A 26,179-nucleotide genomic window follows, 5' to 3' on the forward strand; every position below is an offset into this window, starting at 1 on the left:
TCAAGGTGTCTTATCACTCTCGTTGCTTTTCTCTAGTATAGAAAGCAAAATTCTTTCTACAAGTCAGAGACTTCCAGGTATGTTTTTCTCGTCTCATAATATTTAGGCTCTTAACCCACACACTGAATGGAATCTGGTCTTTGTCCGCTTCTTCATCTCTTCTTTTTGAGCTCTCCTATATTGGCTTAGGATTGGTGTCTAGTCAGATATGCTTGAACAGAGCTAGAGGAAAATAAATTCCTTTAAGGTGATTATCTACCCTAGATTTTCCTTTTTGCTGTTGCTTGTTATTTTACTGGTCTCATAATCCCAAAGCTTCCTATTTGTCTGTTTGTTCTGCTTAGTCAGGCCCATGGAGTGTTAGGTTCATCTCTCTTGGCCTAACTTTCAAGTAATTATTTTCCCCTTTTGCTTTTCAGAGTAAAAGTAAATGAAATTTGCCACCCAAGGTAATTATAGTTGGGTAAAATATTAGCTTGACTGACTTCTCAGATGTAATGAGAAAATAGGTTACTATGAGAGAAGACAAGATAATGTATATTTGGTATAAAGAGCATTGGACTTGGGAATAAGGAGACTTGGATTCTAGTTTTAGCCTTCTATAGTCTAGTTGTGTGACCTTGTACAGGTAATAGTGTCTGGGTTTCCTCATTCATAATACAAGAATCTTGCCAAGCTTATCTATGTAATAAAAGTTTCAACTGGGTGTGGTGGCTCATGACTGTAATTCTACCACTGTGAGAGGCCAAGGCAGGAGGATTGCTTGAGGTCAGGAGCTTGAGACCAGCCTGACCAAGAGCGAGACCATGTCTCTACTAAAAATAGAAAACATCAGCAGGGGTGGTGGTATACACCTGTAGTTCCAGCTACTTGGAAGGTTGAGGGGGGAGGTTGGCTTGAGTCCAGGAATTTGAGGTTGCAGTGAGCTATGATGATGTCACTGCACTCTAGCCAGGGTGACAGAGGGAGACTCTGTCTCAAAAAAAAAAAGTTTCATCTTTCTGTTTTCAAGTTTTTATTTGAAAACATTTAAAAATCCTGTGCTGTCAAACCTATAGAAAGAATTTAGCTACTTTGCCCAATTACTACCACAAATTTCACGTAGTTGGGGAGATTGGTTAGGTTTTTTTCCAAGATGATATACATTACGTTTTTGAGTGACTTGATATGTTGATAAATCTTTTGTAATTTAGAAGCAGGCAAAATAAAGTATTACTATAGATGTATGTGTTTACCTTCTTCCTGGCCATAGTTCAGGTTTTTGTAATTCTGTTTCTCTCTATATGTTCTATCTATATTGTCAATTGAAACAATAATATTTATGACTTTCCATTCTAATTTATATAGTATATAAATTATTTTAGTAATATTTAGTAATTATTTAGTAATGTTTTATTAGTATATAAAGTATTCTAATTTATAATTATATGTGCCATATACAACATATATATATATACATACATACATATTTCTGTTTTCCATACTTCCAGGTTGAAGCATTGATGGTTTTAGAGTACCTACTATAATCATATTACGTGTTGAAAATAATTATTGCTATGAGTTAATATTCTGACTTTTGCCATGAAAGCTTTGTTTGCCACAGATGTGTTGAATGTATTACATTTGTGAAAAAAGGGATTATTTAGTTGGAGGCATAGTCTGTTTCACAGGACTTTTAGAGGCCAGGCATGGTTGTTCATGCCTGTAATCCCAGCACCTTGGGAGGCTGAGGCATGAGGATCACTTGAGGCCAGGAGTTCGAGACCAGCCTGGACAACAAAGTGGTACCCTGTCTCTACAAAAAGTAATAAAAAAATTAGCCAGGCATGGTGGTATGTATCTTACTTGGGAGGCTGAGTAAGGAGGATCACTTGAGCCCAGATGTTGGAGGATGCAGTGAGTCATGATTATACGACTACCACTCCAGCTAGGGTGACAGAACAAAGATCCTGTCTCTAAAAAGAAAAAAATCCTAGCACTCTGGGAGGCCAAGGTGGGAGGATGGCTTGAGCTCAAGAGTTTGAAACCAGCCTGAGCAAGAATGAGACCCTGTCTCTACTAAAAATATAAAAATTAGCCGGGCGTCATGATATGTGCCTGTAGTCTCAGCTACTCAGGAGGCTGAAGTAGGAAGATTGCTTGAGCTCAGGAGCTTGAGGTTGCTGTGAGCTAGGCTGACACTACGGCACTCTAGCTTAGGCAAGAGAGTGAGACTCTGTCTCAAAAAAAAAAAAAAAAGAAACCAAACCTTTTAGAGTATGTATCTTGAGACTTAAGTAAGATGAAGCTCCAGAGCTATGCTGTGATCTGGGGCTCCAGAGGTAGTGCTTTTCCATATTCATATTTCTTTAGTTTTTTACCTGGTGTCCCTTTTTCCAGGATCCCATCCACGTTACCATGTTTACATTTATTGGTCATGTGCTAGTTTCTCAGAATGTTCTTATTTTTGATGACCTTGATAGTTTTGAAGAATACTGATCAAGTATTTTGTAGGATGACCCACCCTTTATTGGAATTTTTCTGATGTTTTTCTCATGATTAGATGGGGGTAATGGGTTTTGGGGAGGAAGACAACAAAAGTAAAGTACCAAAGTACCATTCTTTTTTTTTTGAGACAGAATCTCACTCTGTTGCCCGGGCTAGAGTGCCATGGTGTCAGCCCAGCTCACAGCAACCTCGATCCCTGGGCTCAAGCGATCCTACTGCCTCAGCCTCCCCAGTAGCTGGGACTACAGGCACACGCCACCATGCCTGGCTAATTTTTTCTATATGTTTTTAGTTGTCCAGCTAATTTCTTTCTATTTTTAGTAGAGATGGGGTCTTGCACTTGCTCAGGCTGGTCTTGAACTCCTGAGCTTAAACGATCCTCCTGCCTCAGCCTCTTAGAGTGCTAGGATTACAGGTGTGAGCCACCATGCCCAGCCCAAAGTACCATTCTTATCCATCACATTAAGGGTATGAGCTATGACTATGATTTATTTATAACTGTTGGTATCACTATGATTTTTTATCCTATTGACTTAAGGAGGTCACCTCTCTCAGAAAGGTCCAAAAATTGAGAATTCAAATGAAGACAAAATTCTACACTATGATTCAAGCTTCTAATATAAATTTTAAAATAATCTTGCTTTTCTTGTGTGGACCATTAAAATAAATCCTTATTCTGTAGCTTTTAACCCATAAATTTCGTCTTCAGGATCACATTTGATGTTTGTTTACCATCTTTTTATGTGTGACCCTCACTTTATGATCAAATTAATATATATCCCAGAATATGGCCATTCATTCTTGTTAGATACCTCACTTTTTTTTTTTTTTGATACTCAAGAGATCTTTATTGATTTAACTATAACAGCAACCATTGATGAGAACTGAATTTTTTCCCTAATTTCCAAACACCCACTGGTTTGGAAGGACAGTTAAAAAAACAAATTGATCATGGGATCACACAGGACTGCCTGAAGGACTGCATGGTGCCCTCTGCTATCCATCCACAATAGTGGGACGGATGGGATGGGAGGGTGGGTGAGGAGACGACACATCAGAGAGACAGAGGGAAGACGAGGAAAGTGCTGGCAGTCTCCGCTTTTCCATTCAGAATGGATGGAACTGGGCCATTGGTGGCACTAAGGGAAGGGCTATTTTTATTAAATAAAATCTTTTAAGATGCTTAAAATGGACACCTTAGCATGTGAGTGTCCTTTGGGCTCTTCAAGACCCCTTCTTTAAGGTTTACCCCTGGGGTGGCAGAGGGTCTCCTCACCCAGGTGGACAAGGTTGGGCTCCATCTGCAGTGAAGGAAAGGCACTGGCACACGGTGCTGGGTGATCCCGATACAGACACCAGGTAGGAGCAGGATGGCTTACCCACAATTTGCTTAGTTCCTTCCCTCCCCCTGGTTTCCAGTTAAAATTACCCTTGATACCTCACTTTTTTGACATTTGTTTTAACATACTAGAATGAGCTTTTCTCTTGGAAATGAAGATATTTTCTGCATTCATTACCTATGTTTGCTTGAACTCTTTACTTTAAAATTAAATGGTACCTCTTCATAGAGTAATGAAGTATTTTCCCTTTTTTGCCAGGTTTTGTGGCACTTAGACATCTTCCGACGTAGCTTTAGGCAGCTTACAACTCATAAGTGCATGGGAGATTCCTGCATCTTTTGTGCTCTCAAAGTAAGTACTTCAAATTTGTTTCTTCTCACTACCTTTAAGTTGCCAAATGGTCAGTTTAGGTGGTTTGGTTAATTGGGGTGATGTTAAAGAATTTATTACTGAATTACCTGCTTGTGGTTTAGTGCAAAAATGAATATGATTATTTTTGCTTGCTTCAGAGAATTATTACTTGGCTTGGGTTATCTCTTTTTCTGAAACTTTTTTGCTTTTATAGCTTTAGTTCATGTGATAGGGTACTATTTAAGTGTGCTTCTAATTTGAATATTTACCCTCTGAGAAGCTAATTCTAAATTTTCATTTTAAAAGAACAGACAACTAAGTGTTTTTAATGGAATTTACTATTGTTAGTTAAAGCGAAGTTTAGCAACAAACTCTTCCTATTGAGAAATGCCAGTACTAAATATTTCCTATTTTCCCATTCCTTAATGTTTCCCATTACTACATTTAATAGATTCTTTATACCAGTTCCCACTTAATGCATTGTCTGAATTTCTGAATAAAATAAAACCAGGGATTTGTTTAGAGTCAAAGAAAATGGCCTAAAGTGAGAGATTTCTGGTATGCTGTTAATGAAAGAACTATGTATGATGTATAACAGGCCAATTCTCTCTTGCTTTATCTGTTTTCCCAATATGTAGCATCCCTTTGTTTTCTTGGTCTAGACATATAATGGATTATTTGTGTTTGGATGAGTCTGCCTGATTTCTGAGTAAGCTTCCACAGTAATTTTTCAGTCTTATAAAGTCTGAATTCTTGGTTTGTTACAGGGATGCTTGGATGTGATCCTTATATGTTTAATTTAGTTGCTTTTACATCTTCAAGTAGGAATCGTGACCAAAATTCTAGGAGAATTTCCCAGTTAAATTGGATATTTGCAATGACTGACTCAAAACATTTTTTTGACCAGCATAACTTTGGAGTTTTAAGTCCACGATAGGCAGATATCTTTAGAAAGAGATAAGTAAGTCTACTGAACTTTTTGCCACTTGGGTCACAAACATCTTTTTTTTTTTTTGAGACAGAGTCTCCATCTGTCTTCCCAGCTAGAGTGTAGTGGTGTTATCACAACTCATTGCAACTTCCAGTTCCTGGGTTCTAGTAATCTTCCTGCCTCAGCCTCCTGAATAGCTGGGACTACAGGCACACACCACCACGCCCAGCTAATTTTTTCTATTTTTAGTAAAGATGGGGTCTTGTTTTTGCTCAGACTGGTCTTGAATGCCTGACCTCAAGAGATCCTCCCACCTTGGTCTCCTAGCATGCTAGGATTACAGGCATGAGCCACTGTGACCAGCTACAAATATCTTTTTCTTCCCACCTTTTGTTTGGAACTATTGTAACTTATAACAAAACATACAATATAAATAAATTATTGGTTAGTTGGGGAGTTCAAATATGAATTTTAATAAAACCAAAATATTTTACAAGGTGATTATAACATTTCTTACTCTGCCTATTCAGACAGAAGCCTATCCAAAAAGTGCATTTGATCTAATTTTTCTGAAATATACATTGAGTATCTAATCTTAGATAAGCAAGAAACACAGTGGCTCCTTGGTAAATAAGTCCAAGGGAGATCTGATTCATGGCATTAAAACCATGCTAGGGAGATAATTTACTAGGGACATGTGAATCCTGGAGAAATCTCTGGTAGAAGAACTTCCTGAAACTAGAAACTTAATCTGTACTAAGAAGAGATGATAGAAATTGTATAACCTCTGACATGTCCATGCCTATGACTAGTCAGGACTGTGCTACACTCTACGTTGACCCAGGTAGGACCCTGGAGAACTGGCTGCCATATTCTTGTTATGTATGTTTCATTTTTCAGAAGGACAAATTGTAACTCTAATATAAATCAGTATTATTATGTAAGCCAGAGATAGGAAAAAACAGCCACTAGACTTTATGGTACAACCTCTGAGACACTGAAGTACAGAAGAGAAATTGTTTTTCAGCCCCTTGGGGCTGAGGAGACATCTTGGGACCCTTTCAGAGAAGCAGTTGCTTGTGATGGATAGGTGAATGGGCTTAGGGGATCAAAGGTTGTATTTTGGGTCTTGATAACTCTGGGGATATGTTAGAATTCTGGTACTTTACTTTGTACATCACTGCCTGATCTAACCAAGAGATTTATTTTCCTTCACTGACTCTTTTGTTATATTGAGAGTATATTAAAGATTTGATTATTTTCCCTAAAGTCCTTTTCAATCCATCCATGCTTATATAAATGTTAAATATAATTAAGCTCTAGTTTGTATAGATTTCACATTTTATTTATTTATTAATTTTTTAATTTTTTTGAGACAGAGTCTCACTCTGTTGCTCAGGCTAGAGTGCTGTGGTGTCAGCCTAGCTTACAGCAACCTCAAACTCCTGGGTTCAAGTGATTCTCCTTCCTCAGACTCCTGAGTAGCTGGGACTACAGGCATGTGCCACCATGCCTGGCTAATTTTTTCTATATATTTTTAGTTGGCCAATTAATTTCTTTCTATTTTTAGTGGAGACAGAGTCTCCCCCTTACTAAGGCTGGTTTTGAACTTCTGACCTCGAGCAATCCTCCCGCCTCAGCCTCCCAGAGAGCTAGGATTATAGGCGTGAGCCACCACGCCCAGCCAATTTCACATTTTATTTTATTTTTTTATTTTATTTTATTTTTTTTTGAGACAGAGTCTCACTTTGTTGCCCAGGCTAGAGTGAGTGCCGTGGCGTCAGCCTGGCTCACAGCAACCTCAATCTCCGGGGCTCAGCGATCCTACTGCCTCAGCCTCCCGAGTAGCTGGGACTACCGGCATGCGCCGCCATGCCCAGCTAATTTTTTTTTTTTGTATATATATATATTTTTTTTTAGTTGGTCAATTAATTTATTTCTATTTTTGGTAGAGACGGGGTCTCGCTCAGGCTGGTTTCGAACTCCTGACCTTGAGCAATCCGCCTGCCTCGGCCTCCCAAAGTGCTAGGATTACAGGCGTGAGCCACCACGCCCGGCACAATTTCACATTTTAGATGGCATTGTTTCCATTCTTTTAATTATCATATACTTGGCTGGGCATGGTGGCACATGCTTGCAGTCCCACCTACCTGGGAGGCTCAGGTGGGAGGATTGCCTGACCCTAGGAATTTCAGGCTTCATTGAGCTATAATTGCACCACTGTACTCCTGTTTGGATGACAGAGCAAGACCCTGTCTCTTCACAAAGCAACAACAACAACAACAACAACAACAAAATATATATAGTATACTTCATTTGAAAAAATTATAGACTTGCAATACAGATGGATTAATTTGAAAATGTGGAAGAGCTGGGCTTGGTCTTAGTAGATAAGAAGTTTAAATTGTTCGAATAGCTATAGTTTTTAGGAAATATTCCTTTATCCAGGCTGGTGGGCTTCATTTCCTTAGAAAAGGGAAGTGGTGATTAATGTATGAAGGAGTCAACTTGGGATGGATCATTAGCACTCAGATCCTCCTGTAGGTTGTCTCTTTTGTTCCCCACTTAAAAAATACCTTTATAGAATAGGAAAATAATACAACTCAACATTGAACCAGATTCTGGTCAGTGTGAATAAGATAACAAAAATATAAAGATTATAAAGGAAGAAATAGTTGTCATTATTTGCAGATGATATGTCTATTTAAAAAATCCCAAAGAATCTACTGATAAATCAGAAGAATCAATATGAGAGTATAAGACCTGCAATCCTAGCACTCTGGGAGGCTAAGGCAGGAGGATCACTTGAGCTTAGGAGTTTGAGACCAGCCTCACTAGACCCCATCTCTACTAAAAATAGAAAAATTAGCCAGGTGTTCACGTGGTGTGCGCCTGTAATCCCAGCTACTTGGGAGGATGAGGCAGGAAGATCACTTGAGCCCAGGAGGTTTCAGTGAGCTGTTATGACAGTACTACATTCTATCTAGTGTGATAGAGCGAGATTCTGTCTCAAATAAGAAAAAGAAAAAAAGAGTATAGCATATTGCTACATATAAGATGAAGGTGTAACTTTCAGTTGTATTTCTGTAACTAGCAACAAACAGAAAATGCAATTTAAAAAACTTTTATAGAAGCAAAGAAGTAAAGAAAAAAAAAGCAGCGAAGTATATGAGGTAGATACGAATAAGTTTTACTTTCTATGTAATCCATTCTTTACATTACTGTTTTTGAAACTTCATTATAAATGGAATCATTCTATGTAAATTTTGTGTGTGTGTGTGTGTTTTCTTTAGCTCATCAGTATGTTTATAAGATTATCCATATTGTTTTTTTTTTTTGTTTTTTTTTGAGACAGAGTCTCGCTTTCTTGCCTAGGCTAGAGTGAGTGCCATGGCGTCAGCCTAGCTCACAGCAACCTCAAACTCCTGGGCTCTAGCGATCCTGCTGCCTCAGCCTCCCGAGTAGCTGGGACTACAGGCACGAGCCACCATGCCCGGCTGATTTTTATATTATATATATTAGTTGGCCAATTAATTTCTTTCTATTTTTATGGTAGAGACGGGGTCTCGCTCAGGCTGGTTTTGAACTCCTGACCTTGAGCAATCCGCCCGCCTCGGCCTCCCAGAGTGCTAGGATTACAGGCGTGAGCCACCGCGCCCGGCCTGTTTTTTGTTTTTTTTGAGACAGAGTCTCACTCTATTGCCTGGGCTAGAGTGCCGTGGCATTAGCCTGGCTCACAGCAACCTCAAACTCCTGGGCTCAAGCAATCTTCCTGCCTCATCCTCCCAAATAGCTGGGACTACAGGCATGTGCCACCATGCCTGGCTAATTTTTTCTGTATATATTTAGTTGGCCAATTAATTTCTTTCTATTTTTAGTAGAGACGGGGTCTCACTTTTGCTCAGGCTGGTTTTGAACTCCTGACCTTGAGCGATCCACCTGCCTGGGCCTCCCAGAGTGCTAGGATTACAGGCATGAGCCACCAAGCCTCACAATCCATATTGTTTATAGGTCTATTTTGTTCATTTTTCCTTTTAATATATGGAATTTCTTTATGTAAATAAATTACTATTTATCCATTCTACTGCTGGTAGTCATTTGGATTTTTTCTATTTTTTTATTTTTATGAACAGTATTACTAAGAATATTCTTGTATATGTTTACATGTATATACATTTGTTTTGTGTACATGCCCAGAACCGGAACTGTTGGCTCATAGGGTATACATGTCTTCACCTTTTAAAGATAATGCTGTTTTTCCAATATTTCCATGTGTTTCCCAATGTGGTGGTACTAATCTATAATAATCAGGCTTTTTTTGGAAGTTGAGAACAGTCAGGCCTGAAATTTATTTGACAAAGAGTGAAAAATAGGGCACTCCTGAAGAATAATAACAAAGTAAATGACTTGCCCTATAAATCAGTCAGAGTAGGCTAAGTTATGTTGTGGGAACAACAGTAAAATCTCAGTGATAAATATACCAGAGATTTATTTCTCATCATGTTACTTGTCCACTGCAGGTTAATAGGGAAGCTACAGCTGTGACTACTGATTATATTCACTGAGGATCTCAGTTTCCAAAGCTACAACCATATCGAATAGTTTTTTTTTTTTGAGACAGAGTCTCACTCTGTTGCCTGGGCTAGAGTGCCATGGCGTCAGCCTAGCTCACAGCAACCTAAAACTCCTGGGCTTAAGCGATACTACTACCTCAGCCTCCTGAGTAGCTGGGACTACAGGCATGCGCTACCATGCATGGCTCATTTTGTATATATATTTTTAGTTGGCCAATTTCTTTCTATTTTTTTTTTTTTAAGTAGAGACGGATTCTCGCGCTTGCTCAGGCTAGTCTCGAACTCCTGACTCAAGCGATCCTCCCACCTTGACCTCCCAGAGTGCTAGGATTATAGGCGTGAGCCACCATGCCCAGCTGCATATCGAATATTTTTTTTTTTTTTTTTTTGAGACAGAGTCTCACTTTTGTTGCCCAGGCTAGAGTGAGTGCCGTGGCGTCAGCCTAGCTCACAGCAACCTCAAACTCCTGGGCTCAAGCGATCCTCCTGCCTCAGCCTCCCAAGTAGCTGGGACTACAGGCATGTACCACCATGCCCGGCTAATTTTTTGTATATATATTTTTAGTTGGTCAATTAATTTCTTTCTATTTTTAGTAGAGACGGGGTCTCGCTCAGGATGGTTTCGAACTCCCAACCTCGAGCAATCCGCCCGCCTCGGCCTCCCAGAGTGCTAGGATTACAGGCGTGAGCCACCGCGCCCGGCCTCGAATATTTTTAATTGCTATGCCAGAGGGTAAAAAAGATCTCTGGACAGTTTTGTGCAGGCAGTTAAATGCTCAGCAGGTCACTTCTGCTCACAGCTTGTTGACCAGAGCTAACATCTTGTCCCAGAGAACCATAAGGGAGTCGGAAATGTGATCTTTTTATGATCTTTGACAGGGGGAAGAAGCAGAAGTATTTGCCAACCAGTAGTAATGACCACCATACTTTATCAGATATCAAGAATTATTATAAAACTATAATAATTAAGATAATATAGTACCTATAAAGTATGACAAATAAACCAACGGAACAAAATCAGTTCAGAAATAGTCATATTGAAAACTTGTTATTTGTCCTGTGAATCAACAGAGAGAGTGGACTTTTCTATAAATGGTACTTAGACAATTGGTTATTCACATGAAAACAAAAAAAAGAAAAAAAGAAAATTAGATTCCTACTTCATACTGTATCAAAAATAAGAATTTCAGATGAATTAAGGACTAAAATATGAAAGACAAAATTTTGTAAGTTTTAGAAGAAAATATGAGAGACTATCATGACCTCAGAGAATAGGGAAGGAATAATTAAATATAACATGAAAAGTAGAAAGTTAAGAAGTTGAGGCCAGGTGTGGTGCCTCATGCCTGTAATCTTAGCACTCTGGGAGGCCAAGGTGGACGGATCGTTTGAGCTCACAGGTTCGAGACCAGCCTCAGCAAGAGTGAGACCCCATCTCTACTAAAAAAATAGAAAGAAATTAGCTAGACAACTAAAAATATATACACATAAAATTAGCCAGGCATGGTGGCACATGCCTGTAGTCCCAGTTACTTGGGAGGGTGAAGCAATAGGATTGCTTGAGCCCAGGAGTTAGTGGTTGCTGTGAGCTAGTGATGTGGCACTCTAGCCCTGGCAACACAATAAGACTGTGTCTCAAAAAAAAAAAAAAAAAGTTGATACATTTAGTACAGAATATTCTAAAACTTCTGTTCGTCAAAAGTCTCCATGAAGAGAGCAAAGAGACAAAACTATAAAGTGAGAGAAAATGTTTGCATATATATAACCAATAAAAGTATCCAGCATAGAACTCCTGAGAAGAAGAACTGTAAAAAATAAGTAAAAGACGAATGAGTCAAGAGAAAATTGGGAAAGGTATAAATAGGCATACCTGAGGATAGGAAACTCAAATAATCCCTAAGCATATGAAAGATGCTTACCTTCATTACTAATCTAAAAAATGTGGGCTGGGCGCAGTGGTTCACGCCTGTAATCTTAGCTCTCTGGGAGGCCAAGGTGGGCAGATTGTTTGAGCTCAGGAGTTCGAAACCAATCTGAGCAAGAGTGAGACCCCATCTCTACTATAAATAGAAAGAAGTTAATTGGCCAACTAATATATATGTAGAAAAAATTAGCCGGGCATGGTGGCGCATGCCTGTAGTCCCAGCTACTCGGGAAGCTGAGGCAGAAGGATCGTTTGAGCCCAGGAGTTTGAGGTTGCTGTGAGCCAGGCTGACGCCACGGCACTCACTCTAGCCTGGGCAACAAAGCGAGATTCTGTCTCAAAAAAATAAATAAATAATGTAAATTAAATTATACCCGTTAGGTCGGTAGAAATTTAAAAATCTGATGAAATTAAGTGTTACCAAAAAGATGGAATAATGAGAACTTTACATACATTGCTGGTTGGAATATAAATTGATACTACTACTTAAGAAAACAGTTTGTCATTATGTGGTAAAACTGAATTTCTGTATAACCTACCACCTAGCAATTCTACATGTAGATATACTTTGTAGAAAACTTGATGCATAATGTTCCAGAAGATGTATTCAAGAATATTCAAGGTGATATTTTTGTGATTTATAGAAAAATGGAAACAACCCATTCTAACTATAGATAGATTTTAAAATTATGATTTATTCCTATAGTAAAGTGCTATATAACAATGGAAATGAGTGACCTGCAGCTATATACAGCAACTTGGATTGATCTCAATAACATCACATTGATTGTTAAAAGCAAGTCACAGAAGACTACATAAACCATGATTCCATTTATATACAAATCAAAACTAGGCAAAACTAAACACATTGTTCATGGATACATGTGTATGATAAAACTGTAGAGAAAAAGGGAATGCTTTTCACAAAATTCAAGATAGTGGTTACCTATGGAAGGTTGAGGGAAGAATATGTAACCATTTGGGGAGCCTCAAACTCATGCTTAGTTTTTCCATTTCTTTCTTTTTTTTTTTTTTTGAGATAGAGTCTCACTCTGTTGCCCTGGCTAGAGTGCCATGTTGTCAGCCTAGCTCACAGCAACTTCAAACTCCTGGGCTCAAGCAATCCTTCTGCCTCAGCCTCCCGAGTAGCTGGGACTACAGGCATGCACCACCACGCCTGGCTAATTTTTCCTATATATTTTTAGCTGTCCAATTAATTTCTTTCTATTTTTAGTAGAGACGGGGTCTCACTCTTGCTCAGGCTGATCTTGAACTCCTGACCTTGAGCAATCTGCCTGCCTCGGCCTCCCAGAGTGCTAGGATTATAGGCATGAACCACTGCGCCCGGCCAGTTTTTCCATTTCTTAAATTGGATGGTAGGCACATGAACATTTATTATTCTTTGGCTATATATGTATACACATTATGTTTGTTCTTTTTTTGTATGATGATTTTTGTTATAAGATATAGAAAAGTACTATAACCATTCTAGAAAGCACACTGAAATATAAAGAAGAAAACTGAAAATTGCCTGAATTCCAGCACAGTGATTGTCATTTCTCTTTGTGCTTCCCCTCTGGTTTATGATATTTCTGGTAGTAAGTTTTTTGCCCACTGTTTTTGTAAAAAGAGTACTTTTTTTCAGATCCCTAAATTGCCACTCTATCTGTAGTATCTCCCCACTTCATTTATTTTAACCTAAGAATACCCTGGAATGCTATTTTGAAGGTACTATCTTATAACCTTCAAGTGGCTCCCACTTGTCTCTTAAATCACTTAAAAATGTCCGATTACAGACATTTTAAAACCTAATTTCACACTTTCTTTTCTTCTCCATTCCTATCCCAGGCAGTCTCCATTTCAGCTATGATAGCAGATAGTGCACTTGCTTTGCCTACCTCTTAGACATTTCAACGCCATTGACTTTGCCTGCAGTGTTCAATTTCCCTTTTGCTAATTCACATCACCTTTCAGAACTCTGCTTCAGAAGTTACCCTTTTCATGAAGTTTTAGAAATACTATCTCTATCTAAATCTGTGATGGTTTTACTTAATAGTATTTAGCATGGCTGAATGAGTTTTTGGGAAAGTAGCTCAGCTCTTCTTCCTTCTTGGTGTTCCTCACAATGCCTAGTACAGTGCCTGGACCATAAGGTCGTATAAACAGTCTACTTTTCTGGGTTGATTGAATCTTTTAGTAGTTCTTGGGGTTTAATTATGGAGTTTTTGATATTTGCCTTTTTCTTCTATTTTTCCTTCCATCTTTTATGATCTTTCTCACTTTTCTCCTATTTAATTGGAAAGAGATTTTCATACTGTGACTTTTGATCTTACCTTTTTTCATGGGTTTACTAATCTAGACCTTTCTGCCTTATTTGGTGAGGGAAGGGTAAGATATGTGTGTGGGGGGGCGGGATGGATGGGAAAGATCTGCTGAACGGAGCATGAAGGCCTGGGATTCTGTCAGCAAAACAGTTATCTGGTATCCTTAGGTTAAGTCACATGTTACCTTTTGATGTTTCCAGTGTGGGTGTAATTCTGTATATTTAAATCCCATTTTTTTACTGTTTCCCACTTAAAAATGAGAGGAATGTTTGGTAAGGCTAATAATTCCTTTTTTGCTGGCCCTTCACGACCTGTTTGCATTCTCTAATGCTAAATTTGATATATAAAATTCTTATTTCATAGATTTTTTTTCTAAAACAGGAAGCTCTAAAATTCCTCATTTGAAGTATAGTTGGCCCTTGAACAACAAGAACTTTTGTAGGTCTGGTTATACATGTTTTTTTTTTTTTTTTTCCTAATAAATATATCGGAAAACTTTTTAGAGACTTACAACCGTTTGGAAAAACTTGCAGACAAGCTGTGTAGCTAGAAATATTGAAAAAATATTAAGAAAAAGTAGGTATGTCATGAATACATAAAATATATGTAAATACTAATAGTCTGCTTATGTACTAATCACCTATTTATGTTATTGGTAAGGCTTCTGGTCAACAGTAGGCTATTAAGTTTTTAGGGAGTCAAAAGCTACATGCAGATTTTTGACTGAGGTTGGTGCCAGTGCCCCTAAACCCTTTGTTGTTGAAGGTGCAACTGTACTTTGTAATAACTTGCCAGTTCTGTAAAGTCAGGTTTCTTTATGTTGGAGCATAATTGTTCACTCTAGTAACCATTATTAAAGACAAAACAAAACAAAAAAACACTAACATGTTTCTAGGTGAATCAAAGTCTAACCAACTTTCCCTTAGCCTGATGTTTAGATGAGGGATTTGCCCTTCCATATACGATTGAAAGATGTGTCTTCCTGCCCTTTCTTTAATTATGTACTTTATCTAGCACCAACTCCTAAAATGCTCTTAATGTTGGCCTTATGTGAATACCTTTTGGTTCATGTCTTTAATATTTTGTATTTTTTTTCCTGCTCTTTGAACGTCTGTCAGTATTTTTGTGTCTTGTGATCTTTACCAAGTATTATAGTATATGTTGTATCTAGTGCTTATAATTCTTTATTTGTATACAATATTTATGATAATCTATTACATTTAGTCCTGTAAAATGTACTGTTTTTTTTTTCTGTTACTTGATATTGAGTCCCTAAGGTAAATTCAGCCTCAAAATCTTTTTTTTTTTTTTCTTTTTTACTTTTTTTTTTTTTTTTTTTTTTAGCAATCAAGACCCTAGTGAATGCCTCAAAATCTTGCTTGCAAGTTACTAATGATGCCTTTTATTGAAAGGAATTTGTGTCAGTATGTCATTCTGCTTACCTTGAATCATGATGTCAGTCAACTCTGACCTAAAAATTGAAGAAGTTTATGTGTTAATAACCCTGTTACCTCAAAAACCCCATTTAAGTTTTAACCCTGTACCCTCAAAAACACCTCAAATTTAATCCATCTAGTATTATAAAAGATCTTTTCTGACCTAAATTGTTGTCATGCCTATAGTCTAGAGCTCTATTTATTATTCATATTGAATCTGCTCATACACCCTCAGCCCCCAGGGTATGACTTTACTTTGGTGTTGGCTTATTTATTTATCTCTGTTCAGGGGAGGAAATCCGTCCTCTGTACTTAGTATGCCTCAAAGATTTTGTTCTTCTTCCAGGGATTGTACTAGAGGCTTTGCAGTGCCAGGATGTAGGACAGAGTGTTTTTTGTTACAGGCAAAGCAGAATGTGCGTTGATTGATTAAAATCAACAGATCTTCTCAATTAGTGATTTTTCTTTTATGAATGCTAGTATAAGGCATAAAAGCCTGGGAATGGTGCTTGAAGGGCATGGGTAGGTGGGGAGGAAATAGGGTTTTTTTTATATATAACATGTCCTATAATGTCTGTATATGCAGAGCAGTTAGACTGTTCTTATGGGGAAATTTGTGAATTCAGGGTATAAATCCTTTAGTATTTTTGAGTTATACCATGTATGTGTTTCTCTATTAGTTACTGAAGTATAAGTGCACAGGGAATAAAGTGATGTAAATTACTCATTCTTCTTCTTCTTCTTCTTCTTCTTTTTTTTTTTTTTTTTTTTTTGAGACAGGGTCTCGCTTTGTTGCCCAGGCTAGAGTGAGTGCCGTGGCGTCAGCCTAGCTCACAGCAACCTCAAACTCCTGGGCTCGAGTGATCCTTCTGCCTCAGCCTCCCGGGTAGCTGGGACTACAGGCATGCGCCACCATGCCCGGCTAATTTTTTATATATATATCAGTTGGCCAATTAATTTCTTTCTATTTATAGTAGAGACGGGGTCTCGCTCTTGCTCAGGCTGGTTTCGAACTCCTGACTTTGAGCAATCCGCCCGCCTCGGCCTCCCAAGAGCTAGGATTACAGGCGTGAGCCACCGCGCCCGGCCTTCTTCTTCTTTTTTAAGAAACAGGGCCTTGTTCTGTCACTGAGGCAATGTAGTGCAGTAGTGTAGTCATAGCTCACTGAAGCCTCTAACTCTTGAGCTCAAGTGGTCCTCCTGCCTCAGACTCCTGATTACCTAGGACTATAGGCATGAGCCCTTGTGTGCCCAGTGTCATTATTTAGTATTGATCTAGTCCTTTCTTCTGTAGATTGTAGGAATGGAAAGTTTTTCATTGTTCTAGTATCAGAGAAAAGTAAACTCATTATCTTGGACTGGCTGTTTAAACCAGGAAATTAGATTTCTAGTATGTTCCCTGGAAATTTTAGCTAGCAATAAACAACTCTCACATAAGGAAGTATGTCCTTATGTCTAATCCAGATATCATTTATTTGAGTTTAACTTTTTTGTTTTGATTACCTATGTGTGGATTTGAACATATTTGTGTGGTCCTTTGATTATCCTTCCTTAGTTTTAAATTGATATTAGGCTGTGTCTAGTTTAAATATTCTCAACTAATTTAACCATTAACATAACTTGAATAGTAGAAAACTGAATCCTTCATCCTTTTTAAAATTTGGAGTTCAGAATTATACATGATATGCAAATAGAGGGGTATGGATACAAGGAAAAATATAGAAGATCATGATTCTTTCCATTCCAGAATTTATGGCAGAGCCTAAAACTTAGATAATCTTAAAACCTTTGTGTATGTCCAGAAGGATTCTTGCTTTTAGTTTTCCCTGTGGGATAAGTGGTTATGTATTGATTCTCAAAATTTGACTTGAATATTGTTGGTAATCTATAAGAGTCCTGCATCTTTGATCTTGGCAAAAATAACTTGTTATATTTTATTAATTGTTATATTTTATAAAATCTCAACATTAGTTTATGATATACCATGAAAAGCAGTGCCATCCTCAGGTGAATTTGGCCTGTTTCTGTCTCTGTGTCTCTCTGTCCATCTTCTTGAAGTTGTGGTGTTTCTGTTCATCTGTATTTCTATCTTTGTGTGTATGTGGGTGTTTGTCTCTTTTGCACAAGTAGCAGGAATGAGTGTGTGATGTAGCTTATTATAGTCTTTAACCTCACCACTGCAGGTCCAAAATATTGAGTTATGAACTGAATGCAAATAAAGCCCTAAAGTCATGAGGTGATATAGTATTGATAACTGAATTTAATTTTGAGGAACTGATAAAGGATGTGTGAGTGCTTTTCTAATCAGGAAGTCCAGAAGGTAGCTGTTTTTAGACATAGAGAATCCCAAGGAAGAAACTAGCCAGCTATTTGCTTCCTTCCCCAAAGTTGGATCAAGAATTTATATTGGCCCAGTGCGGTGGCTCATCCCTGTAATCCCAGCCGTTTGGGAGGCCAAGGTGGGAGAATCACTTGAGGCCAGGAGTTTGACCAGCCTGTGTAACACAGTGAGACCTTGTCTGTACAAAAATTTTAAAAATTAGCTGGGCGCGGTGGCACACACCTGTAGTCCCAGCTATTTGGAAGGCTGAGGCGGGAGGATCATTTGAGCCCAGGAGTTGGAGGCTGTAGTGAGCTATGACCGTTCCACTGCACCCCAGCCTGGGTGACAGAGCAAGATCCTGAATCTTAAAAAAAAAAAAAAAGATCGGGTGTGGTGGCTCACACTTGTAACCCTATCACTCTAGGAGACCAAGGTAGGTGGATCCCTTGAGGTCAGGAATTCAAGACCAGCCTGAGCAAGATCAAGACCCTGTCTCTCCTAAAAATAGGGAAAAATTAGCCAGGCTGTTGGTGCATGTCTGTAGTCCTAGCTACTCTGGAGGCTAAGGCAGGAGGATTACTTGAGCTCAGGAGTTTGAGGTTGCTGTGAGCTAGGCTGACACCAGGGCCCTCTAGCCTGGGTGACAAAGCAAGACTCTGTCTCAAAAAAGAAAAAAGCTTATATTAAAATGACTGGATATTTAACATACTGAGGAATTATTATTACCTTTTTTGGGTATGGTAATGATATTATGGTTATATTTTCAACAAAAAGGGTTCTTATATTTTAGAGATAAAATATTTACACATGAAAAATGTCTGACATCTGCTTTAGAATGATCTGAGAGTGGATTAAGTGGGTGGGTGGTATAAATAAAATGAGATTGGCCACAGGTTGATAATTGTTGAAGTTGGATGATATATATACATGGGAGTTTATTGTACTATTGTGTTGACTCTTATATATTTGAAATTTTCAATAAAATGTTAAAATCCTATGTTATTGTTTTGGGATGCCAAAAGGGCAAACATTTGCCTACTTTTTCCCTTCTTGAAAGAGAACTTTCTACATTCTTTTGAACACACAACCAGTGAAAGTTCTTTTTTCCAGTAGTCAGTGATCCTCAAGAACTAGCTCCCTTATATTCCTTCCTTCCAGAGGGTTGTATTTACAAACAGGCTAGATGGGCCACATTTAGGTTCTGTGATTTCCAGGAGGTACAGAGAAAGGAGTGATTGTGACAGCCAAAATGGTAAGTGATTTGGGGAGTCTAGATCAAGAAGGTAAACCCTAAGAATTGAGTTAGTGGCACGGCATAGTGTGTCACACCTTTGCACAAGATATTGCTGGATACCTCACGGGTGAGTTGGGCTGCTAACTAGGGCACTTACAAAGATCTTGGGTTCAAAAGCAGCAAGATTAGTGACAGCTCTTCTCTTTAATCTTCACCTCTCTACTCATGACTTCTTTTAGATGTAAGACTAGGAAATCTTGAAAGAGAAATAAACAGCTGTTCCCTGATGAAAGACAGAGTCTGCGTTTTAGAGAAAAAAATACTTAAGCAACAGCTGCATTTTTAGATGCCAAAGCATAGAGACTTACTGTCTTTATGGCACTTTTCTCTTATTTACTTGGTTTTTACTAATCCAAATAATTATGTGTTCATGTGGATAGAATTGTTTGCTACTTGATCCAAGAGAGGTGGGTGGGGAAGCACCTGCTTTTAGTCATTAAAGTCTTGTTGCTTTTGTACTGCATCCAAGAAAATAGTTAACAGACAAAAAGTAATTTGCCTTTTCCTGAAAATGAAAAGGAAGACCTCTTTGGTTTCACTCTATGAAGAGCAGAGAGAAACCTCAAGGGTGGGTTTTTTTCTGCTTATTGAAATGGAACTATCAGGGACCCAACAGGGAAAAGTGATTCCTTGGTTTCAGTTTTTCCTGCCTTTTTTCTCTGCCTACCATAGAACTCAGCAATTGGAAGAATACCAGTTTTTGTTCCTTATTGGTGCTGCCACCTGTTCTTACTGCTGAACTAAATGTTCTTGGCTTTCTTTGGTGTGAACAGGATCTCCCTCTGGGAAAGGTGGGAGGAGGGTAAAATGGGAACGAGAGGAGGCCTGTTCCAGCCCCTGTGCTCATGTGAGAGGGACACACAAGGGTTAGTGTGCTGCTCTAACAGAGGGGCTTTGTGCTACAGCCTCATCCGGAGCTGTAGCTCCACAGATGCATGCTGGGCTGGCTCAGGCTGCTTTATCCCTAATACACTTGCTTCTTCCTAACAATAGCAGAGCAAGACTAGCAGCAATAATTAAAATAAGAAAATAAGGAAGATTCAGTCCGAGGCCATCTTGAATGCATTCAGATACTCAGTGTGTATGGAGAAGGCTGCCTGTAATTAAGAGATGAGTAAAGATTATAGCATGGAAATATTGATGCTACTGAACACAAGAGCCAGATCTGTTGTTACAGACCCACTGTGGGTACAGACAGAGCTCTGACCCTAGACCTTTCCCTTTCTCTGCTGAAACCCTTGTTATCCAGGTCATGGTAAATCTGCCTCTCTTGAATGGGAGCAACAGAATAGAGAATAGAAAAGAGTTTAGTTCTTCCTATCCAGATCTCAGAGACTGAAGAGTTAGCTCAAGGGAGAAGAACCTGACTCAGAGCCCTTCTTTGGCATAGCGTAGTGGCAGACAGGGTCTTCAGTAACCCAAAACAACTCCCAAATAGAATAATAATATAATAATAATACCTAATACTTAGCATTTACTATACTTCCAGGCATTAGTCTTAACCCTAGGTGGTAAATACTATTATTAACCCTCTTTTAAAAGAGAAAATGAAGCCTAGAGAAGTTAGGCTTAGAGACCTTGCCCAAGGTCACATAGCTAGTAAAGTACCAGGGTTGGGATCTTGAACCCACTTTGGCTCCAGAGTCCATGCTCTTTACAATTACATTGTGCCATCTCTGAGTGGCATGCTGTCTTCTCAATCAGGGTCCTCTGAACTACAGAACACAGAGAGTGATTTGAGTGCCTATTTTCTTAATTCTCCCTAGGATGGTATGTAAGTAGTACTATCCGTAGGAGAGAAGTTAAATTCATTAGTTAACAGTTGAGGCCTTAAAGTATTAGGACTTAATTCTTAAGGAAACCCAGTTGAGAAAGATTAAAGGGGCCGAAGTTTGCAAATGTCAGATTTGTACAGAGCTATCCTGGACATAATTTCCTATTGGTTTGTTTTGGAAACAGTTTTGGACTCTGAACAAAGGATCAAGCCTCACCCATCCTTTACTCTGAGGATTGAGCCCATGTCAGCAGTAATGTCCTACCAATAACAATTGAGAAAGACTAGTAAGTTGGGATATAATACTGGTCACTAAGTTTTGCTAAGCTGGAGTGACTTTCAGCAAGTCTTCAGGTTGTCAGGTCACTATGCAATTTGTAGAAGTGGTCACTGCTTTTCCCATCTTCCTTTTCCTTTGTTTCTCTTTATTCCTCTAAAGTTTCAAAATCCCTTAGGTCACTGGACAGTTATCCAACTTTTAAACTGTGGACCTAAACTTTCATTTTGGTCAAGTTAAAGAGGTCACTGAAAAACATTCTTCCCCTTCTAGCAGCAAATTATGGAAGGCCCTGCACTGCCTTTACCTGACCTTATATTAGACTCGTGTGTAGATTCCTAAGGTTGATCCCAAATAACTTGTAGTGATTATAATAGATTTCCCCAAAGCTTATTAAGTAATGCTAAATATGTATTGCTGGCACTGCCTCCTCCACATCATATGGAATCATTTGTAGGGAAATAATAGGTTACAGCAATTTCACTACTGGGCATCTACCCAAAAGATAAAATGACACTCTACAAATGGGACACCTGCACTCGAATGTTTATAGCAGCACAGTTCATAATCGCAAAGGTGTGGAAACAACCCAGGTGCCCATCAATACATGAGTGGAGTAATAAAATGTGGTATATGTATACCATGGAGTACTATTCAGCTTTAAGAAACAATGGTGATATAGCACCTCTTGTATATTCCTGGATAGAGCTGGAACCCATTCTACTAAGTGATGTCTCTCAAGAATGGAAAAACAAGCACCACATGTACTCACCAGCAAATTGGTATTAACAGATCAACATTTAAGTGGACATATAGGAATAACATTTATTGTGTGTCAGGTGGGTGGGTGGGGGCATGGGCAATATACGTAACCTTAACATTTGTACCCCCATAATATGCTGAAATAAAAAAAAAAGAAATAATAGGTTACACAGTAATCTGTTCTTAAGCTACTGCAGGGGTAGATATTCACTGTGTATGAGGAGGAAAGATGTTAGTGAGAGAGTAGAATGGTAAAAACAGTTTTGTCTTGAAATTAGCAGGACTAAATTTATTAATAATATCATTTTGCTCTAACCAGTTATATAGTACCTTAAGAAAGTTTTTCAAGGCCAGGCGCGGTGGCTCACGCCTGTAATCCTAGCTCTCTGGGAGGCCGAGGCAGGGGGATCATTTGAGCTCAGGAGTTCGAAACCAACCTGAGCAAGATCGAGACCCCGTCTCTACTATAAATAGCAAGAAATTAATTGGCCAACTAATATATATAGAAAAAATTAGCCGGGCATGGTGGTGCATGCCTGTAGTCCCAGCTACTTGGGAGGCTGAGGCAGTAGGATCACTTGAGCCCAGGAGTTTGAGGTTGCTGTGAGCTAGGCTGACGCCACGGCACTCACTCTAGCCTGGGCAACAAAGTGAGACTCTGTCTCAAAAAAAACAAAAAAAAAAGAAAGTTTTTCAGCTTTTCCAGATGATTCTTCACATGTTTAAAAAAGAGATAGGAGGCCGGGCGCGGTGGCTCATGCCTGTAATCCTAGCACTCTGGGAGTCTGAGGCGGGCGGATTGCTCAAGGTCAGGAGTTCAGAACCAGCCTGAGCAAGAGCGAGACCCCATCTCTACTATAAATAGAAAGAAATTAATTGGCAAACTAATATATAGAGAAAAAATTAGCGGGCATGGTGGCACGTGCCTGTAGTCCCAGCTACTCAGGAGGCTGACGCAGGAGGATTGCTTGAGCCCAGGAGTTTGAGGTTGCCGTGAGCTAGGCTGACGCCACGGCACTCACTCTAGCCTGGGCAACAAAGCGAGACCCTGTCTCAAAAAAAAAAAAAAAAAGAGATAGGGAACTTAATAATGTTTCCCCTTAATTGATCTACTCACATCACATGATGAATTGAGCCATCCATTCATTTATTCAAAGGTAGTTATTGGTTGTTCTTTATATGCCAGTACTGTCCTAGGTGTTGGGAGTATAGCAGGGAATAAAAGGATTAAAATTTATGTCCTCATACTTATATTCTAGAGAGTGGAGTCAGACAGTAAGTAAAATACATGGTATGACAGACAGTAATAAGTGCCATTGAGAAAAATAAAACAGGCTGGTTGTGGTGGCTCACCCCTGTAATCCTAGCACTTTGGGAGGCTGAGGCAGGAGGATCACTTGAGGCCAGGAGTTCGACACCAGCCTGAGTGAGACCTTGTCTCTATTAAAAAAAAAAGGAAAAGAAAAAGAAAAATTAGCCAGGTGTGGTGGCAAGTGCCTATAGTTCCAGCTACTTAGGAGGATTGTTTGAGCCTAGCAGTTTGAGATTGCAGTGAGCTATGATGATTCCACTGCATTCTAGCTCTGGGTAATAGAGTGAGACCTTATCTCAAAAAAGAAAAAAAAAAAATAAAAACAAGTAATGGGAGTTTGGGATGGGAGAGTAGATCTTGAGATTTTAAATAGGGTGATCAGGAAATACTATACTGAGAAGGTAATATTTGGATAAAAACTACAAGAAATGAGTGACTGAGCCACACATACCTAGAGGAAGAGTGATCCAGGCAGAGAATTCAAGTGCAAAGGCCCTGGGTCCAGAACATGTGTGGTGAGTTTGGGGCATGGAAAGGGGTCAGTGTGGCTGATGTGAGGTGAGCCAGATGTAAAATAGCAGGCCAGATTATGTAAGGACTTACTACTTTGGCTTTTACTGTGTATGCAATGGAAATCTTTAGAGGATTTTGAGCAGAGGAATGACATGATCTGATTTATATTTTCAAAAAATCATCTGACTATTGTGTTGAGACTACTGTGTGTTTCCTCAGGGAGACAAGAGGATCAGTCAGGAGACTATTACAGTCATCCAGTGAAGAGATGAGATGGCTTGGACTAGGGTGATAGCAGATAAGGTGGTGAGGAGTGTGACGACTAGATGTATTTTGAGGGTAGAAATAAGACGATTTGCTAATAGATTGGATGTGAGTTTAGAGAGCAAGAGAAAGGTCAAAGATGACTTCTACCTGGGAGGCTTAGGCAGGAGGATTGCCTGAGACCAGGAGTTTGAGGTAGCAGTGAGCTATGATGATGCCACTGCATTCTAGTCTGGGTAACAGAGTGAGACCGTGTCTCCAAAAAGAAAAGAAAGACTTCCAAGGTTTTTTTTTTTCTTTTCTTTTTTGAGACAGAGTCTTGCTTGGTTGCCTGGGCTAGAGTGAGTACTGTGGGGTCAGCCTAGCTCATAGGAACCTCAAATTCCTGGGCTCAAGCAATCCTCCTGCCTCAGCCTCCTGAGTAGCTGGGACTACAGGCACAAGCCACCACACTTGGCTAATTTTTTGTTTCCATTTTTAGTTGACTGGCTAATTTTTTCTATTTTTAGTAGAGATGGGGTCTCGCTCTTGCTTAGGCTGGTCTTGAACTCCTGACCTCAATCGATCCTCCCGACTCGGCCTCCCATAATGCTAGGATTACAGGCGTGAGCCACTGTGTCCAGCTGACTTCCAGGCTTTTTGGCCTAAACAACTGCAGGGATGGTGTTGTCATTTATTGAAGTGGGGCACAATACAGATGTATCTGATTTTAGGGGGAAAGAGAAGAAATTTAGTTTGGGGGATGTGAAATTTAAGATACGCCTATTGATACTGACATGTAGATATGAGTATATAATTGGATATACAAATCTGGAATTCAGTAGGGAGATTTGGGCTGTTAATGTATATTTGGGAATTACCAATTTATGTATGGTATCTAAAACCACAATACTGGCTGGGCGTGGTGGCTCACGCCTGTAATCCTAGCACCCTGGGAGGCCTAGGTGGGCGGATTGCTTGAGGTGAGGAGTTCGAAACCAGCCTGAGCAAGAGTGAGACCCCGTCTCTACTATAAATAGAAAGAAATTAATTGGCCAACTAATATATATAGAAAAAATTAGCTGGGCATGGTGGCGCATGCCTGTAGTCCCAGCTACTCGGGAGGCTGAGGCAGAAGAATTGCTTGAGCCCAGGAGTTTGAGGTTGCTGTGAGCTAGGCTGATGCCATGACACTCACTCTAGCCTGGACAACAAAGTGAGACTGTCTCAAAAAAAAAAATAATAATAATAAAACTGTGATACTAGATGAGACCACTGAGAGTATGAATGACTATAGGGAAATCAAGAGGTCCAGGGCCTGAATCTTGGAATTGAAAAGGAATCAGCAAAGGAGACTGATAAGGAGTGGCCAGTGAGATAAGAAGAAAACCAGGACCATGTGATGCTCTGGAAGCTAAGGGAAGAAAGTATTTTAAAGATCAGCTGAGTCAAACGCTGCTAATAGGTTAATAATTAAGGTAAGAACCAAGAATTGACCACTTAAGGTTGGTAAGGTTTCCTATTCTTAGATCACATAGGTAGATTTGTAAAGTAGGGTGTCATTTCTGGTCTCATTAGTAATGTGTCTGAAAAATAATACTGAGTTTTTTTAAATGAAGAAATCACTAATAATTTGGAGTAAGAAACATTCTTCTGGTCTGTTAGTATGTAATACATTGCTGAGTAAGTCATGTATCTGGGTGGTTTAGTGAGGATCTGGGATTCATGATGTCAAGGAGCACATTCTGTTCTTGGAGGAGGATCCAATACCACCTAGGAAGGACTCAGCAGCTAGGTGCCACTTGTTGCCACCTTTGATTTTATTCTCTGGACATTGTATTAATCAGGGTTCAGGTATAGGCAAAAATGGAGAAGATAGATGTATTTAATTACACCAAAAGAAAAAACTGTGCATTAGAATACACCATAACCAAGATTAGTAGACTAGGAGAAGATATTTGCAACAAGTAATACTTACAAAGAACCCAGAAGGACTAAATGTAGTTAGATTAAAATTTACCAGTCTGACAGTATTAATTTTTGAAAAGAATATGAGAAAGTTTATATTGTGTACTGGTGGAAGTATAAGTTGGCATTGTCTCTTTATAATAGCAAAACAAACAAACAAACAAACAAACAAACAAAAACAACAACAAAAAAGAGACTGACAAAACTTTTGTCAATAAAGAAATCGATAAATAGATGTACTAGGTTTGTGTATATTATCACGGCTAGATCTCAGAAACAATGCTGAATAAAAAACCCCACAAAATTCAGTGTGATACTTTCTATATAAACCAAAAGTACACATACA

The 26,179-nt window shown here is 39.0% G+C and overlaps 1 protein-coding gene across 16 annotated transcripts in view; it reads left to right on the forward strand.

Moving 5' to 3' along the window:
- USP54 (ubiquitin specific peptidase 54) overlaps positions 1–26,179 on the forward strand; it is a 135,478-nt gene that overhangs the window by 63,590 nt on the left and 45,709 nt on the right. For all 16 annotated transcript variants that reach the window (XM_076010149.1, XM_076010151.1, XM_076010153.1 and 13 more), the window contains one exon: positions 4,086–4,178. In XM_076010149.1, the coding sequence (XP_075866264.1) occupies positions 4,086–4,178 (93 nt within the window). The remainder of the gene's footprint in view (positions 1–4,085; positions 4,179–26,179) is intronic.

This window comes from Microcebus murinus, chromosome 14, assembly GCF_040939455.1.
Source record: "Microcebus murinus isolate Inina chromosome 14, M.murinus_Inina_mat1.0, whole genome shotgun sequence".
NCBI lineage: Eukaryota > Metazoa > Chordata > Mammalia > Primates > Cheirogaleidae > Microcebus > Microcebus murinus.